Raw genomic sequence first — 19,246 nt, forward strand, 5'->3', positions numbered from 1 at the left:
TAAAATGTCTTTATCTTCCCCTGTCACAGAAAGATACTGTGTTAAAGAATGGAGAAAACAAATAGAAATGTATAATTATAGAATAGGCACATGGCCATGTTCAATCAAGCTTATAATAGCTGCATGTGTTATTTTACCAAGGGCAGGACCCAACTTGACAGGACCCAAGGACAGGACCCAATTTATTTCTTCATTTTGGGAAAATGTAAGTGATCTCTCTAATCTGGCCTTATGTTTGAATGTTGCATTTCTGTTATGGCCCTTCTCACCTTTGGAACAAGTTGACTTAAAGGGAAGACAGAAATGAGTAGGGGCAGATGGAGTGAGTCAACTCACATGTAGAGGATCAAATTTCATATATAACACTATACTGTAACACAAAATTTAAACATTTCCACTTTGTAGTGACTTACATATTCAACTACTGAATTGGGCAGCTCACTATCAAGGATTGGCCCACTCTCTGGATCAGAAAAATTAAACTCCAGCAAAACCTTTATTGGGTCACGAAAGTCAGGTTTGCCCTGGAAAAAAAATCCGAAGCAAATCAACCATTAGAATTCGCTCTTTCTTCAAGAACAAGAAACTGTTTGTATTAGAAACTGACAATCTGAATCTATACATTTAATAAGTCTCCATTCTAAGCAGGATTCCTCCTTACTTTTCATATAAATACAGGTTGCTATATGAAGGAAGGGGACCCCATCTAGTCTATAATTTAAAATTGCATAAATATGAAGCTACAAAAAGAAAAGAAAGAAAAAGAAATATATGTTTACAACAATGAAATCTATCTCACACCGAAAATTATCTAGCAAGCATGAGACATGCCCTTGACAGTTGCATGCTGTTGCTAGGCATTCTTGGTTGTCAAACACAATAGATTTTAAAGATCTAGTTCCTGAAAATTGGCATAGAACAAAGTTTTCCATTTTGGCCTGAGCCAAGGATGTCTAGAAAGCATGGTAAATGATTGCCTGCTACTACCTCCTCAAAATGTTAAAAAAAAGAGCAACTAATGCAAGGTAAAAGTTCCAACTGAGGAGCTTCTTCATCATCTTTGGCAGGTGAAGGTCAAAGATCCTGCTGCGCTGCTGGGGGGCACTGGGAAGTCAGGGACAGTGAGGGCAAACCATATGAAAAGCAAAGTGGTCATAGCATGGATGAAAGTTGATTTGGATGCAGAGGTTTGGGTACTATCATGGAAAGCCCCTCTGGATGGTATGAGATCTACTGTCTGGATGGAAGAAAATAAGCCAACTAGCTAATTTTTCATATTAGGAGGTTAGCACCCAAACAAGATTACGTTTTTTCTTGCAAGTTATAAGCTTCACTAAAAATTCATGCTTTCAGTCTAATTCAGGTCTAATTCATGCCCATAATTAGCTAACAAGCATTAAAAAGAATGATGATAATGATATTGATGACAACAGTGACAGCAGAAGGAATTGTCTAGACCAGCGGTTCTCAACCTATGGGTCGTGACCCCATTTGGGGTTGATCGACCATTTTACGGGGGCCGCCAAACAATGCGATCCGCCATTTCCCCCCCTCAGGGGGCGCCACCGCGCATGCGCGCCGCACATGGGGGTGCCGCCACGCATGTGCGCTGCACACCGGGGCGCCGCGCATGCGCACCGCACATGGGGGCGTCGCGCATGCGCACCGCTCATGGGGCGTCGCACATGCACACCGCGCGTGGGGGCGCCGCGCATGCGCACCGCGCGTGGGGGCGCCACGCATGTGCACCGCGCGTGGGGGCACCACGCATGCACACCGCACATGGGGGCGGCACCACGCATGCGCGCGGCACCACGCATGCGCGGCACGTTCGTATGACTGGGGTCGCCGTCACACAAACGTTGAGAAACGCTGGTCTAGACCTCAGTGCTTAATAAAAATTAAGATATTTCCTTTCCAAATTTTTATTTGTAACTAACGAGATATTGCTGTGTCTTGTAAATAGGCTTGGTAAAGACTTTACCTGGAACCACAAACATTTATGCAAACACAAAATCACATGTGTTAATTTTCTGTGTTGGCAATGGCCTTTCCTTAAATACAGGTCTATTCAATTATTCTTTAATTGCATCTATTTTAAGGGGGAAGTTATTTGCAGTAGGAAATGAGTGCAAAAAACTGTGTGTTGGGTAAATATAGATTCCCTTAAATCAAGCTCAAACTCTTTGGGACATATAGAAGTAGTCCTCAACTTACAACAGTTCATTTAGTGACCATTCAAAGTTACAACAGAACTGAAAAAAGTGAATTATGACCATTTTTCACACTTATGACCATTGCAGTATACCCAGGGTCATGTGATCAAAATTCAGACTCTTGGCAACTGACTCATATTTATAATTTTTGCAGTGTCACTGGGTCATGTGATCTTCTGTGAGCTTCTGATAAGCATAGTCAATGGGGAAGTCAGATTCACTTAACAGCTGTGTTACTAACTTTACAACTGCAGAATTCATTTAATAACATGGCAAAAAAGGTCGTGAAATGGGACAAAATTCACTACAAATGTCTCACTTAACAACAGAAATTTTGTGCTCAATTGTGATCATAAATTGAGGGTTATGTATGTTGCTTTCTTGGCAAAATATGGAAGTGTTCATGATTTTTTTCCAGGAATGTTAGGAATGCTACCTATTTCCTAGTGATTTCGATGGAGGATGTTGTTTGGTTTTTTTACAAGACTAACCATGTTTAGCTAAGTGTTGCCACCCTTATAGGCAGTGGTGGGATTCAAATATGTGAACAACCGGTTCTCTGTGTGGATGCTGCATCTGGAAGTCCATTCTGGGCCTGGGCAACAAAAAATTAGCTACCAGTTCTGCTGAAGTGGTGCGAACTGGCTGAATCCCACCACTGTTTATAGGTAAATATGTGGGAAGTACACAATAAGTTGGGATAGAGGACATGGCCAGACACAAATCATCCATTTGTCATAACTCAGCTCCTCAAGTTGTGGTGTACCATCTCAACATGTGACATATTTGCAAAGTTCTGAGCTTCAGCCATCCACTATATTTAATCTTCTAGAAATGCATATGGAAAATGGAAAAAAATGCATATGGAAAATGGAAAAAGAAAGATGGGGAAGAGATTCAGGTGATTATATATATTTAAACTGTATATTTTAAAGGTATTTTCTCCATGTAAATATCAGTATGCTGCTAATCAGTCTGTGATAATGGAAGTGCATATACAAGAGTTTACTATGCCATTCTGAACTTAATAGTGAGAACATAGTGAGTTACAAGGCTATTGTCCCCAATGAGATCAATATTAACTTCCTATAGTAGACCAATACAATAGAAACAAGCTATTTAAAATTGTTTAATAATGAGATAAAGGCAATTATAGCAATAAACAAAAGAGACAGCTACTTTATATGATTTACTTGCCAACATGTAGAAGTTGTGCTTAATACATTCTGAACCTCTAACTGTGATGTTTTTTTGAATCTTCCGTTCATTTGTTTCAGCAAAAAGTGTTCGAGACACCTTTCTTTGTGAATCAAGTGTAAGCCAGTACTGTATATCTAGGAACAAAAATAAGAGCAATTAATTCCATATGTAAAACTTTTCTAAAGTAGCTCTATATGAAAGCTCCTCATCTGTTTCCCTTCATTAGTTCTATCACTTTTAAAGACTGTATTAATACAATGTGAGGGTATCAACTATAATATGTGTAGCTTAGAGTTGTCATGTTGCATTGCTGGAATTCTGTTAGTTAGGCTTTGGGGTTGAAGATCTTTACATTGCTTGATCATGTAGTTTTCTTGATAGTTGCATGGAAACAACTTTCTAGTTCCTGCTCCGCTCCAGGATATGTTTCAATTCTTTCAGTTTAACTTTCTGAAGGTCTTCCCTCAGTCCTAACCAGACCTGATGCTACTTAGCTTCCAAATCTAGATAAGTCAAGGCTGCTATCTGCTGAGGCAGACCAGTTCAGTAAAACTAAAGGCAATGGGCCAAAAGTTTAACAAAGGATATACATTTCCTATTCTACCATTTGTGCAAAAATATTCGTTGTCCATGGATAGAATGTGTATCTAATTGTGAGACAATAGGAGGTTGCTCACATACACTGAAACAATTATTTATTCTCCTCTTAAATAGAGTTTAGTCTCCATTTCATTCTCAATTCTAGGATAAACCTCTGAAGATCATCATTACTGTTTTTTTCTAGCATTCTATATACTGCATAATCATCTAAATAAATAGCTATGGTTATCCTTTGAATCCTGACTACTGTTGTGAAGGTCCAGGGAATTTGAAAAGGGAAAACTTTAATTGCTGGCAATGGGGAAAAAGTCGCGACACATCACGTGATGTCGCGAGTTTGACATGCCTGCTTTAGGTCATTTGAATTGGTTATTTGTTCCCTTTTTTCCTCATTAGTAAAGTTCTAAGTAATGTGATCTCTCAATCCCTACTTCAACTTCTAGCCAGTATGAAATACAATATTATAGAACCATTTAAAAACTTCAGTTCTGTTTTATTTTTATGCAACAAAGGTATGCCCAAAGTGATGGCCTAGTATTTAAATCTTTCTGCAGACTACCAAAGAACCGTTCAGAAGTCAATGTTTTTTTTTATTACTGCTGTGGTTTGAACAATAAACACAGAGGTATCTCAGGAAAGGGGTCAAAACAGTCAAGATAACAGCTTTTTTGGGGGGGGAATGTGTGTTATATGCATGACACACATAAAAAGAAAAGGCATGGAGATTAGTGGTCACCATCTTGATATTTGACACCTCCTCCTCCCAGCAGAAGTTTCTGGTAGAAAACATCTGTGCAGAGTTCAGAAATCTGGATATCCACCTACCTGTTTCATTAATTGTGATGTCTTTTGACTTTAATCTGACTTCAAAACAAATTGTGGAGTTAATATACACTTTTTGTTTTTGCATGTCACCGCTTAGCTTCTGAATATCAATTTTGTTCGGCATGAATTTCATGGAAGGATTTACTTGGGCAACATCTCGAGACCTAAAACCATTCAAGAAAACAATTAAGGAATATTACAATATGTTCAGCATGTTATAATATTTATAATATTTAGTGGCATGAGTGCTTCCTCTGAGCTGAATATAAGAACTGGCTGACAGTATGCTGAGGGCAAACTAGAAATAAAAATAATGATAAATCATTATCCATAAAAAATTATTGAAACTCTAAAATAGACTAAAGTAGATATTATGGAAATTGCTTCAGTAACTTTCTAACACTTTCATGAATGGAAGGGGGGGGTCCTATGCTTGTGTAAAGCCCCAAACATTTTAAATACTATTAGACAGTCCTAATATTATTATGAACTTGATTTCCTCTCTCTACTTAACATTATTTTCCAATGTTTCTAAAAAAAAGAGTCTATTTTTGTGTCTACACTGACATATTTTTGCTCAAGATATCAGCCTGGCCACACAGTCATGCTATTTTCCTAGATTCTGCATTCCAGTTTTCAAGGGTCATTTTAATTCAATTACTCAACATTTTATGCAAAGCACAATAAGCTGTATTAGAGTTCTCAGTTACTTCTGAAAATCATGCCAAGTTCTCCAACCATGCCAGTACCTCCAACCCTTCCTTAAGAATCGATATTATTCCCTCAGTTTCATTCACATATGACAAAGAATTTAATTAGGGAATACAACTGATATATTACTGATAACAAAGTTGAATTTTAAACTTACATTTGAATACACCTACCAGAAAAGGGCTGCTCCTCCTAAGCCTCCAATAGTGACATCTGTAAGTCCATCTCCATTTAAGTCCATTTCACCATGTATTGACTGTCCAAAAAACTTCATTTTTTCCCCATCTCCACCAGAAGCAATTCGCTTTGAAGAAGCAGTTTTATTATATCCAACGAGAAAATATATGTAAGCAAATTACAAATAGATAATTGTTTGTGATTCCAGATCTTGCTCCTTTATAACTCTCCCAAATCCCTACTATTGCAGAAAATATGTAATGTTGAATAAACAATGACATTTATGTAGGAATGATGTCCTGCCTAAATAACAGAAGGATAGCTGGATGATACTTCTTCATGGGATTTAGAAAGGAAGGTGGTGAGTGCTTTAGATTCTTCTTGAATGCCAAAGATTGATGAAAGATTTTGAACAGCAAGAAGAAGTAATATAAAGTTGGACTATTTGATCAAGAATAAAGTATTTGTTTGATATTTGTAATAATTCCTAATGGACTGAAAAGTGATAATTTGTGGATTGTGCATGAATTAAAAAAAACTATGGGAAAAAGATCTTTTTACTTGTAATTTTACAAGAGGGTGAAAATTAATATATTAGCATATACTCAGGTTGATAAAGGGTAGAAGTCAGTTTTTTATTATTGTCTTTGTTTCTTTTTTCTTTCACTGTTTTTTCTACTTTTTCCATGTTTCCTTGCACTTTCTGAACTTTTCTTTTAATTTTTTCTTGTTTAGTTTGTATTAGTTTGTATTATGTTTACTAAAACCTTCAATAAAATTATTTTTAAAAAATCCCTGGAGGATAGCTATCAACTTTGAACAATGATTAATTCATATGCACTTGCATAGAGCAACTATATTGTATTTTATGCTACTGCTTCCTTTCTGCAAAAATTGAAGACTTTCCAGAGGCTAAGAATGCCATAATTAAACTACTCTTGGTTTTGGAATGAGACAGTTGATTCTGAGCCATACCTGGGCATAGTCTTTCTTTATATTCTTCCCATTTCCATGATAAATATACACAGCCCCTCGATGATCGTCTTCTAGAGGAGCACCTATGACTATATCATTAAAACCATCAAGATTGAGATCCTTTACAGGAGCAATTGATGTCCCAAAACGAGCTCCGCATGGTTCATTTTTGTTGTGATTTGTGCAATCCTTCTCCTTGTGTACCAAACAGCAAGTCTGCTTTACAGGCTCAAGTGTCATCTGATATTCAAAGGTTTTCTGTTAAGGAAGAAATAATGATCAAAAAGATCTATCTGATTTGTATTACAAGTTCTTTTGATAGTGTAGACATGCAATCAATTGATGTTAGACTCTCACTTGAATTCCCAATCCATATGAGTTTTTTTAGAATCATTACCTGGTTTAAAGAATAAATGTACACCTTGCCTTGCTCTTCTTTCTCAGTCCCCATGTACATAGGTGCTCCCACCAGAAGAAGATCTGTATATGTATCCTTATCAATATCAATTGTTGTGATAACACTTCCAAAATACGATCCGATCTGTGATTTAAAAAATAGCACCCCTTTGATACATGTTAATGTATAACAACATTGGTATTATATAAGTCACAGATCCTCAAACATCATGGTATCATGAGCCTGAAAATGATAATTATTTTTTTTTGTGATTTCCTCCACAAGTGAATAAAGTAATGATTTCATTCGGATTAAGATTGGATAGGACTTAAACAATCAAATTTAAACCATCTCTTGTTTTTCAATGGCAAGGGTGAGATTACTTAGTTTTTCAGAGTTTTTGTGTTTGCATGTGTGTGTGTAGATGCACACAGAAAAAAAAGAAAGAAAAACTTAATTCAAGTTGAGGAAATAAAATCAACAGGTGGCCACTAAGGAAAGAAAATTATGCATTACATAATCCCCGTCTCCCCACTTTGCTAAGTAATATAATTCATAACTTGTATGGGTTGTGTATAACTTTTAATATTGGAAAATATATTAATATGAAGTGGGGGTGGGGACGAGGACTAAATTTGAAATTGAAAAATGTGACTTAGAACCCTAAGAATTATTAAAAATATAGAATTATTCTGCTCCAATACAACAACACAAAGAAACTAAGCTGGGGCCATGCCTCTATTTTAGTACCCAAGCAGAGGTTGGCTGTTACTAAAATCAGAATATTAAGAGAAATACAAAAGCATAATCCATAAATTGCAGAGATAAAATTCATCTGTACATATTCTTGTTTCAGTGCTGCTACTCTTACATAAAAATGCCTTCCTTCAAACATGACATTCTGTAATTTGTTGTGTTACAAGTTGCTGCTGAAAAATTGTATTTAGTTGTGCATGCAAGTTTTGTTGTGCACTATGTGAAACTTTCCTTAGTATAGACATTTTTAATACGGACATTTTGAACTGAAAAATTGCATCATAATGAGGTAGTTAGAAAGTGCAAATAAATTCAGTTTCTTTAAGAATGAAGATAAACTAAAAAATTCCCAATATTCCTATAAAAGAACTCAAAGCATGTACTGTATATTAGTAATTGTTAAAATAGATATACAGTCATTGAAAATTGATGTAATAGTTTTGCATGAAATCATTACTTGTAATTTTTTTGTTGAGTAAATGTGTGGTGCACATAACTTTATCATTATAAGTGCTATTAACTTTTGCATTAATTAACATTAAAAATGGAAATATAGTGAGGATGTGCTTATTGATTTTTTTTACCTCCAGTACTACTTTCCAACAGTAGATTAGTGTCATAATACATACTTACCTGTTCACCACTTAATTTCTGAAGTATTTCTATTTCAGTGTCCTTCATTCTATATACGATAACTTGACCGGTGTGATTATAACGAGGTTGCCCTGCAATGTATAGCAGATCTCCAGGTACTGAAGCTGAATTGACTGTGTAACCTAAGGAATCAGAGAATAAGCACTCATTATAGTCATAGCATTTAATAACTATTTTTATTTTACATGCATACATTTGTCTTAGAGCAAATTGCCTATGTGCCCAACCTTGTCTGAGTCCCCATTCACAAAATCTAAAAGGAATTTGTTAATATTGATTCTTCTTTACCAAAATGTCTCCTGTTTTTTATGCCTATCTATAGAAATAGTTTCCACCAACTTATAAAGAACAGGTATTTCTGGTTTCCTAAGGATATCTATTTAAGAATCCCTGTTATGCCATCCTTCCCCAATATGAGTGCCCTTCAAATATATGAATATCAGCTTCCAGATTTCATTCCAAGTTAGCTGGTGGTTTCTGAGAGTTGAAGTTTGGATAGCAGAAAGATGTATTATCCACATTTTAATTATCTGGTTCAGAAGAAACATTTACCTTCTCCCAATAGCTTGTGGCTATCCACTAAAAGAAAGTTTGAATTGTCTCTGTTCTCTGCTGGAATCAGTTTGTCATGTATACTTTTGGGGTTTCACAAGCCAATGAACTGAACACATCAGTAATTTTATATTATTTAAGAACTCCTAGCTGAAGAATATGTAAACTCAGTTATTTGTTTGCTTCCAATTTGTGGGAAAATTGAAGACTTCATAACTTCTTATTATTTAGGACAGAGAATCTGAGGGGTGACCTTGAGGAAATAGGCAAGAACTGTCATATAAACAAAGAGGGCTGAAGCATTCCTTAAATTCTGAGAAAGAAGATTGTATTTGAAGAGCCCCAGACAGACTTCTCCATGGTTCAGGGAGGAGAGGTAAAGCACAATAGGGTGTTGTTATTATAGCCCGTCTTAATATAGCAGTGTTCCAGTGGCATTTATTTTCTGATCTTGTTTATTCCAAAGGGCAGACATTTTCTCTGATTTTCTTCCCCCAAATTAAATATGGTATCTGCATGGCTGCTTCTACAGAGAATAAAGCCACAAATAATTCATTCAGCTTCTTTGCAACACACAGAGAGAGAAAGAGAGAGAGAGAGAGAGAGAGGGAGGGAGGGAGGGAGAGAGAGAGAGAGAGAGAGAGAGAGAGAGAGAGAGAGACTACAAAGCCTATACATTAGGGTGACTTGTTTTAGAAAGGATTAATCTGGGAAGTGAACCTTTCTATGGTCAAAAGAAGTCCATCTACTGGCACAGATTTCCTATAACATATCCAGAGTACAATATGACTGTTGGAGTGAAATGGCCAGAATTTTAGGATTTAATTTTTAAATATGATTTCCTAAATTTAATTTGATTCATAAAAATAAAAAGAAGAAAGTGTCTTCTAGTAGAAGATCTTCTATTCTCTGGATCTAATGTACAATACAACCATTGGTATCTGGTTGGGAAAGCCACTCTTGATTAAAACACTTTGGCATAAATTATTATAAGAGTAGGACAATCAGCAGTCAATTTTACTCACCTAAGTAAGCTGCAAGACTTTCATTTCTTTCTGAAAAGCTATCATCAAATGCATTACTTGTTGGTGTTAGAAAATTGCTGTCCTTTAACATGACAACAGTCCCATTCCAGTCATATGCCCCAACTGCTCCAAGCATGATCCAGTCCTTTACAAACATAGCAGAAAAATCATTGCATTACTATATTCTTGGGGAAATTTATACTGGGGAATAAACCCAAAAAGGGGACTATGCTGGGCAGCCGGCTTATGGGTGGACAAAGTAGAGCAATTCAGTCATATGTCAGTATTTGATATATAAGCATAACAAAACAGAAAAAAGAAAATATGAATTCAGAATTGGTATGCCAGCGTGTATTTGTTCCAGATGTTTAGTAGGTTCATAATCAGCATCTTTAAATGGAAATCCCTCAATATTTTTGGTAAATACGAGACATTACTAAACAATTTTCCTGTTTTAATTTAATTTGATAAGTGAATATAGAACATAAAATAACGTTTTCTAATTCATCTCCTTGCTCATGCAAGAGATCCTATACCATTCTGAATAAATAGTTGTCCTTGAAAATCTCCATTGATGGAGCATCTACAATTTTGAAGGTAAGCTGTTCCACTGATTAATTATCTCCCTGTTAGGAAATTTCTCTTTAGTTGTAGGTTGTATCTTATCTATGCTAGATTAGGTTAGCATCTCAGATATCATCCTGTTTCATGCATCCTGTTCAAATTAATCCTAATATATGGAATCGATTTTTTTTGCAATTTCAAATCAGCAAGAGTCATCCTGAATAGCCCTAGTTTCTGATGCCTGCATATTCCTACTGAATATTTTGAATTGCTGTGATATCCAATAAAAAGTTTTATTGTTGTTGTTCAGTAGCTAAGGCTGACTCTTTGCAACCCTATGGACCAAATGGCAACCTAGTCCAGTATCCTTGCCAAAATAACCCATGGATAGTATCAAAAGGAGCAAGGTACTTTCAATAAATAAGTCAAAAGTACTTGCAGTTCATAAAGATTATTTTTTAATTGATTAGCAAAACATATTGTAATATTTCTCTCTGTGGAGAAAGTATAACATGCCCAGTTTCTTTTCTTTTTAACTGAATTTAGTTACTTTACCTGAGAATAATGGGCACTGAAGCCAACTTGAGACATTTCCATTTCAAAAGAGGCTGCCTGTTGATCATTGGTAGCTGTAAAACAGGAAATATTTAGTGTTTTAGCGTAGTTGGTTGAAAATGCTAGTATGACTGCAAGGAATTGGAAACAAGAAAAGACTAGATTAAGGGTTAGGAAAGTCCAGACTGACCAATACATTAAATATTTAGATATGTATCTGAAGAAGTGAGTGTGGTATCCTGAATCCATATTTACCATAGAGACAGGCTTAAGATACAGAAGGATCTGGACAGACTTGAACACTGGGCACTAACTAACAAAATGAAATTCAATGGTAAAAAAAGCAAGGTTCTACATTTAGGCAAGAAAAACCAAATGCACAAGTACAGCATAGGTGGCACCATGCTCAATAGTAGTAACTGTGAGAGGGACCTCGGAGTCCTAGTAGACAATCACCTAAATATGAGCCAGCAGTGTGCTGCAGCTGCCAAAAAGGCCAACATAGTGCTAGGCTGCATTAACAGAGGGATAGAATCAAGATCACGCGAAGTATTAATACCACTATTCAATGCCTTGGTAAGGCCACACTTGGAATACTGCATCCAGTTTTGGTCACCACGATGTAAAAAAGATGTTGAGACTCTAGAAAGAGTATAGAGAAGAGCAACAAAGATGATTAGGGGACTGGAGGCTAAAACATATAAGGAACGGTTGCTAGAATTGGGTATGTCTAGTTTAACGAAGAGAAGGACAAGGGGGGACATGATAGCAGTATTCCAATATCTCATGGGCTGCCATAAAGAAGAGGGAATTAAGCTATTTTCCAAAGCACCTGAAGGCAGGACAAGAAACAACGGGTGGAAACTAATCAAGGAGAGAAGCAACCTAGAACTAAGGAGAAACTTCCTGACAGTAAGAACAATTAATCAGTGGAACAGCCTGCCTCCAGAAGCAGTAAATGCTCCAACACTGGAAGTTTTTAAGAAGAGACTGGACAGCCATTTGTCCGAAATGGTGTAGGGTTTCCTGCCTGAGCAGGGGATTGGACTAGATGACCTCCAAGGTCCCTTCCAACTTTACTACTATTACTATTGATAAGATGACATCCAGCTTTGAGGCCACAATTTACCACATGGACACTGGTTACAGTAGATAAAACATTTAATTCATCAGAAAAGCACAAATTTATGCCCAACTTTTCACTTGTTGCAATACAGAATGTAACAAGTCTTATCATCCTTTAAATTCTCTGCATTAACTTTGAAAAAATTTGTTTTATATGAAGTTCATTATGGTTTTAACCTATGGCAGCTTCGGCCTCAGCCTTTTGGAAATTAAGACTCTCATGGAGTAGATTCATGCTTTGGTTCAACATTGTTTTCAAAGAATTCCAGTGGAATTCTAATGACTGAAATGTGAAAAAGCTATGTTTATAAAAATCATACAATTATCTCTCCAGAGTCCCAGGAGGGAAGGGCCCTTTCTCAGAGACCAAAAAGAAAGCAAAACCTGGAATCATTGGTATGCAGGAAAAAGGCAAAGGCAGAACTTCCCTAGCAATTCACAGAGTATATTTAATAGTTATGCAGATAGTTGCTTTAGCCTGACAAGATTTCTTTCAATGGATGAATATAATAAATAAACTAGTCAGAAGTAACTCCAGGTGTCGTTCTTGACTTCTTAAGCCTAACATTAATCTTGCCAGATTCTGTACTCCTAAGAAGAAGGGAAATCTTGAGAATGGTGACAGACCTGCAGGAACACTAATTTCTTTGCAGCAGCTAGCAGATACATTGCTATGACATCATTAAAAAGTTGACACACAGATCTCAAATTTACAAGCAACCATTGTGCCACTTTTGCAACAGGTGTGACAAAGTGCTCTACAACCAGTGGGTGCAGCAGTGTCAGGCACAAAAGACCAGGGTCACATGTAAAGGTTCAGTTAAACTGATTTATTGATAAAAGTCTGTGTAGAAGAGTCTTTTCAACTTCAGCACTTGCTTAGAATTAGATAAGGGTTAATGGCACTCAAGGGGGTTGGGGTTGGACTGCTACATAGGGATTCTAGGCTGATCCCTCTTTTCACTCGACCCACAGGTTTGATCATCTGTTCTCCTACAGATGTGCTGCCATCCTCCATGTCTGAGGAATTATCCCTGTCAGGTGACTTCTTGGAGGAAGCTACTCTTCTGATTGGTCCTAGCTGCATCATTGCTTCTGCATAAGTCTGGAAAAGCAGTAGTGTGGGAAGAGGGTCTCATGAAACTCAATTTAAACTGGGTTTATATATCCCTCCCTGACTCTGTTTCAACTTTTCTAGTTGGGCATCTATCACTATGCAACACTGGTACAATCCCTCCAAGGCCTATGGAAAGTCCCATGTCATTAGTTCATACTGCTTAAAAAAATCGTGCCATTATTTAAATATACATTTTTTTCCTCTTCACACAGTACGGAAATTGCAAGGAAAACTGGGGCTACATGTGTTACTTTCTCTTTTGTGCATATATAACTTCCTTGGAACACAGCCCATGTTTATAAGCAAGACAGTAGTTACTTTTGCAGAAAACAGGAGCAATATATATCTCTTAATGGAGATAAACTAAACACTGGAAGCCATTAGATACAAGCATGGTTTTCTTAAAAAACTTACCATTTGAATAAGATTCATAACCTAATATTAGTAATGAAATGGCAATTCATATATTTTGATGAGTGCATTTTTATATTTATTGTCTTCCTGGTCTTATGGTTGTGTTTTCCATAAAGAAGCTTAGTTTGATTACTCAAAAAAAGATGGACATAAAGTATAAATGTGAAGTATACACAGATGTTTTCCTTGCTGGGGAATATAATCACTTACACATTATTTGGATTTCTGCCTAACGTTTTAAAGCATTAGTAGTGCATTAAGCACTGCAAAGAAGAACGGAAGCAATCTTCTTGCTGCCAAGATAGTTTATAAATGAAGAACAGGATATGGATAGGGATTGTAAAGGATTAAGAACAACTGAATGGAGGAAATTGACTAATACGGAACATGTCACAGTTTAAGTGACAGCAAATTCAGAATCTCAGATGAAAAGATATCAGTTCAGTTTTGTAAAGTTATGAGTCCAGAAAAAGGGAGGGAGGGAGGAGGGGAGGAAGGTACAGTCCATCAATTCTCATGTATGAATTGGTATGATTAGGGCATTTACGTTACGTGGTTTTTACCTGAATCTGAGATATCAACGATACAGTTTGGTTCTAATTGTGACATAGAGCAGCATGGAAGGAAAATAGACTAAGTGCATGGAAAGACATCATCCAGGTTCAGATATGCCACCATCTAGAGGTTATAAAGGCAGGTGATTCTTAATAAGAAGGTGTGAGGACAGAGCTTAAGATAAAGACCTCATTCTTTCCCAGCACAGCATCTTTCCTAATCAGGATTGCAACTCCCAGAATTTCCAAATTTGCATGAACTTTAGAGGATTTAATATGTGTAATTCAGCCATACAGTGTACTATACACAGAGGATGAGAATGGTTTTATAGCTGAAAAAGATTTAAACACAATAACAAGTAACCATCTCAAGACATTAATCTGCAGATTAATCTACATTAATAGAAGCCCAGACTATGCAATCCCATCACTATTTCTGTAATGAAGCGTTGCCTCTCTTATCTAACTGTTCCCTAGGCAGCATCCCTTCAACGCTTCTTTCAAGGTCTTTCTCACATAACATCACAATTTCTGTTGTTACAGATCATCCCAGTTAAGTATCCATTTGAGTTCTAGAAGACTAGTACCAGAACTCACTACCAGAACTTATCTTCCTGTCATAATTTTGGGAGAAAAGGAGAAACATTTTTTTTTGCCATCTCACTAATCTGCAGAGTGCATGGCCACTAAAAATAAAAATTACCATCACAAAAATACTAAAAAGTTTTACTTCCCAGAACTTCCAGTAATAAAGCACTTCTCCAGTCCAATCTTAACTCCTCTAGCCAATGGATTTTGAGTTAGAGTAGGACTAGGTATCAGGCCTAATACAGCAATTATTATTTGTTTACAACGAACAGAAAATCAAAGTACATTAATAAAACAAACAAAACACCAGAAGCAGAGGAAAAAAAGCCCCTGTACCTTCCAGGGCAAATATTCTTTCTCCAAGAGCTTCAACAATTGTAAGGAGAGCTACTTCATTTGAGACATTAAAGAAATGCTTTTCAGTTGGCCTGCTTGCAATGGATTTGATTTCCTCCACTAATTTCTCAGGGTTTCGATTTCCTCTGTTATAGGAGCCAAGAATCTGTGGTATGCAGAAAAAAAAGAAGCAGTTTTAAAAAATAATGGTCTACATGTTACTATTAGCTCACAATTGGTAACATGTAAGAAACATAAAATGGCACAATCTGCAACTCTGTCATAGGCTTCAGCCTCTAGAATAAATGCAGTGGAAGTGGTTAGCCCAGACTAAGAGCATTCAGATCTGGACCAAGTGTGTGCTCATCAGAAATTTCCCACCAGAAGAACAATCTAGGATGACCTTCCCTAGCCTGTTGCCTTTATGTAAGGATTAAATGACTGAAAATTCCCAAACAATAAGTATTGTGGATTCTGGAGGTCACGATATTTATGCGTGTTATGAAAATTACTAATCTATCTGGCTAATCTATCTGGCTAATCATGACCAGATAGATAAAACACAGAATTATTATTTCCTGATTGAATATCACCATATTTGAAAAATCCATTCCTCAAACACATTGATTCCATTATATGTAGCTATAGCATAGTAACCTAAAAGTATTATTTTTAAGAGCAAGTATTAAGATTTTGGATTGGGATTGGGGAGGCTCAGGTTCTAAATTACCCTGAATCATGGAAACATGTAGGATGATTTTGGGCCAGTTGCTTTCTTTTAGCCCAACATATCTCACAGTATTGTTGTTATGGAAGTAAATAGGCGGATGTCCATTCTATATTCAAGATACATAATGAGAGAGAGATACACAGATACTCACACACACACACACACACACACACACACACACACACACACACACAGAGAGAGAGAGAGAGAGAGAGAGAGAGAGAGAGAGAGAGAGAGAGATACTATAGAAAAAGTGGGATATACATCTAAATAAAAAAATATTTGTGTGGAACGATGAGTATTGACCTGAATGATCTTGCAGCAACAGTTTTCCTGAAGCACTGTTTATTTTCAGCAGTCAAAGAGAAATAGAAGAACATGTCATTACTAGTAGAGTCAGCATGCACTTTAAACAAAATATGAATCCAATGAGTAATGAATAAAAAAATTAGCATGTTGCTAATATTAGAAGAATACTAACTCATCAAAAAAGGATTCTTTCCTCAAGGCAAATGAAAGAAAGGGAAAGAACAATTTCTAGATATACAGTACAGTTTTTCTACTAAATATCACTTACAGCAATAGAAAATCTCTGTATATTGTCTTTTTCACAATCATCAATCACTTTTTGTAATCGGTAATTGTCATGAGATTCTCCATCAGTCACAACTACCATGACTTTTTGTACCCCTGGGCGGGCCCCATGAGCTTCTGTAAATGCTTCATTCCTAAAACAAGAGTGAAAACCTGTAAATCTGCAGACTGCAGACAAGGACAAAACATAAATACCAAAATCAGTAGGAAAAATAAAAAAATGGCATGGTGGTTGATTCTATAGGCCCTTGGTTTGAATTTTCAGGGCTCTCATTATATTCTTAAAATCCTGTTGTACATGGGCAAGTCTGTGGAAGATCAGCATAATTCTTTATGTAGGTTGATACTTATTTATAAGGCTGTAAGCACCTACCTTGCCGTTTCAATGCCAAGAGCTGTCATGGTCTCGAATCCTTCTCTCTGTTTAATTTTGCCTGCTGCTACAAGCACTTCTTCTGTGGTTGAATATGTGTTGAGATAAAATTCATGGGTTACATTTTCTCCATATTGAACGATCCCAACCTAAAATTACAAAATGTTCTGCTCAGGAAATCTTCACAGTGATGCCATAATTCACAAGACAGCAACTGAAGAATTTACCTTTCAGTTAAAGACAGAAGACCACCCACACTATTAAGAGTTTTTTTTTATATATGGTAAACCAGAAATGTGGTCTACTAAGAATAAGCATTAGACTGTTGGACAGAGTTCAGTGACAGACTTGACTCTTCTTGCCACTTGAAGCATCTAAACAGAGCACATGAAGTCTTGTCTCACTCCTTTGCAGACTTGGAGTCAGTCTGTTTCACCATGTTCCATTCAGCTTGTATCTTACTGTCTTTGTACAGGTTTCTGAGAACATGAAACCTATAAACAATAAGAACTTCTGGGATTCTCATTTTCTTCAGAATATTTTCACAGCTAAAATCAATCAATTCACCTGAAGGTCTTTCCAGAACCAATGAAGCACATGTTGATGGCTTTCTCAGTTATCTAATGGCATTAACAATAATGTATGTTGCTCAATCTTTTCTAAAGCCTAAACATCTATTATTTCTATGTAGAACTCTAATCTTAATTGGATGATTATTTTGTTAATGTGTGAAATTAGACTGCATACTCTGTTAAATTTCCTTCCTTTGATATCAGTATGTAGATACCTTCACTATATTGGCTATTCTACAGAATTGCTGCATAGCTTGGTTGGATCTTCTACTGATTCTTCCTTTGTAAATGTTCTTCACGTCCTATAGCCTTCCAACATATTAACGACATAGTGAGTTTAGTGATTTTCCATCAATGAGTTCGGAACTTCAAAGTGATTCCTGATGTTTTCCTTGAAAATGATGGAAATCAAAATAATCAAAACTATATTGTAGAAATCTGTTGGCTTTTTATTTCACTTCAGGTTGACCTGCAACTTGCACATGATCTGTTGCATAGCTGGTCCCGAATATCTTTCCTGTTATAATTGAGTTGTTCTACCACTTTGTAGAAATAATATAGTCAGTTTGATTTTTGAGTACTCCCTTTATATAGGCATCACAGTTTCTTTAGGCAATGGCAAACAGGTGGATTCCTGTAATTGCTAATCAATTCACTTTATAAAAGAAAGGTGATATGTAACAAAATAATAAGTGTTTTTCCCCAATACCCCTTTTTTCATTTTCAGCTGCTTAATTTTATGAGAGGTTCTGATCTAAATGTGAGCTTTGCAATGTTCCATTAGTATATTTTAAATGTATGCTCTGCATTGATATTTTGAATATTCTGCCTAGTCCAGCCATTGAATGCTAATATACTCTGTCTTGGCATGTTTGCCTCTTATTCATCCATTATTAAAACTCTCACTCTCTTAAAAGACTGAACATTAATACAACCTATCCAGACATATACTTTTATAGCTGGATCAGTTTACATTCTAGCTTTTAGTTTTCAGATGTGCTTCTCAATCTGTTTTATAGCTCATCCCTTTTAGTACAAACATCTTTGTTTACTGGCTGTCTTTGATGCAATTAAACTGAGGAATGTAAGGGTCATTAAGAGTCAGGAAACTGATTAAGACCTGGCTTTTCCACAAAGCTTTTGGAGACTGAGATGCTTATATGTGAACTATTAAAATATTTCTCCTAAGTGGGGACGGAGGTTGTTCTGTGTCATAAGGAATGTGAATATTAGTAAAATTCTATCAGTCTATTTTCTACCAGTCCAGTGTGTATTTTTCCATATCTTAGTTGTTCATTTTTTGATACTTTGTAGGCCACTTACAAACATTATATAGAAGTGGCTTACAAAGTCTCAATATTGAGTAAAATACATAAAGAATTTTCATTTTACAAAAATGAGCAAAAGAAGAATGTTGTTCTATTTTTTGATGATATATTTTCACCTGCAGAACAATAATGAAAAAAAATCTTTGCTTTTTTCTTGTCTATGGATTCCTGCAGTTGATGCTTGTTGATCATTATGGAAACTGGGATGGACTTCTGCTCTGTTGCAGCAACATTCTGTTTTCAGTCCTTAAATTTACTGGATACGTTTAGTGTATCTGATTCTACTGATCTTCTACTTGAGAAGATTG

At 36.2% G+C, this 19,246-nt stretch overlaps 1 protein-coding gene across 1 annotated transcript in view; it reads right to left on the reverse strand.

Annotated features, from left to right (window-relative positions):
* The window catches only part of ITGA1 (integrin subunit alpha 1), an 89,284-nt gene that overhangs the window by 34,554 nt on the left and 35,484 nt on the right, over nt 1-19,246 (reverse strand). The window contains exons 7-18 of the mRNA XM_039356002.1: nt 17,039-17,187; nt 16,649-16,799; nt 15,342-15,507; nt 11,208-11,281; nt 10,089-10,233; nt 8,491-8,633; nt 7,102-7,245; nt 6,705-6,962; nt 5,726-5,856; nt 4,842-5,005; nt 3,414-3,550; nt 414-524 (exon numbers count right to left, since the gene is read on the reverse strand). Of these exons, the coding sequence (XP_039211936.1) occupies nt 414-524; nt 3,414-3,550; nt 4,842-5,005; nt 5,726-5,856; nt 6,705-6,962; nt 7,102-7,245; nt 8,491-8,633; nt 10,089-10,233; nt 11,208-11,281; nt 15,342-15,507; nt 16,649-16,799; nt 17,039-17,187 (1,773 nt within the window). The remainder of the gene's footprint in view (nt 1-413; nt 525-3,413; nt 3,551-4,841; nt 5,006-5,725; nt 5,857-6,704; nt 6,963-7,101; nt 7,246-8,490; nt 8,634-10,088; nt 10,234-11,207; nt 11,282-15,341; nt 15,508-16,648; nt 16,800-17,038; nt 17,188-19,246) is intronic.

The sequence above is a fragment of the Crotalus tigris genome, unplaced genomic scaffold (genome assembly GCF_016545835.1).
Source record: "Crotalus tigris isolate CLP2741 ecotype Arizona unplaced genomic scaffold, ASM1654583v1 scf7180000017571.3126492, whole genome shotgun sequence".
NCBI classification, from domain to species: Eukaryota; Metazoa; Chordata; class Lepidosauria; order Squamata; family Viperidae; genus Crotalus; species Crotalus tigris.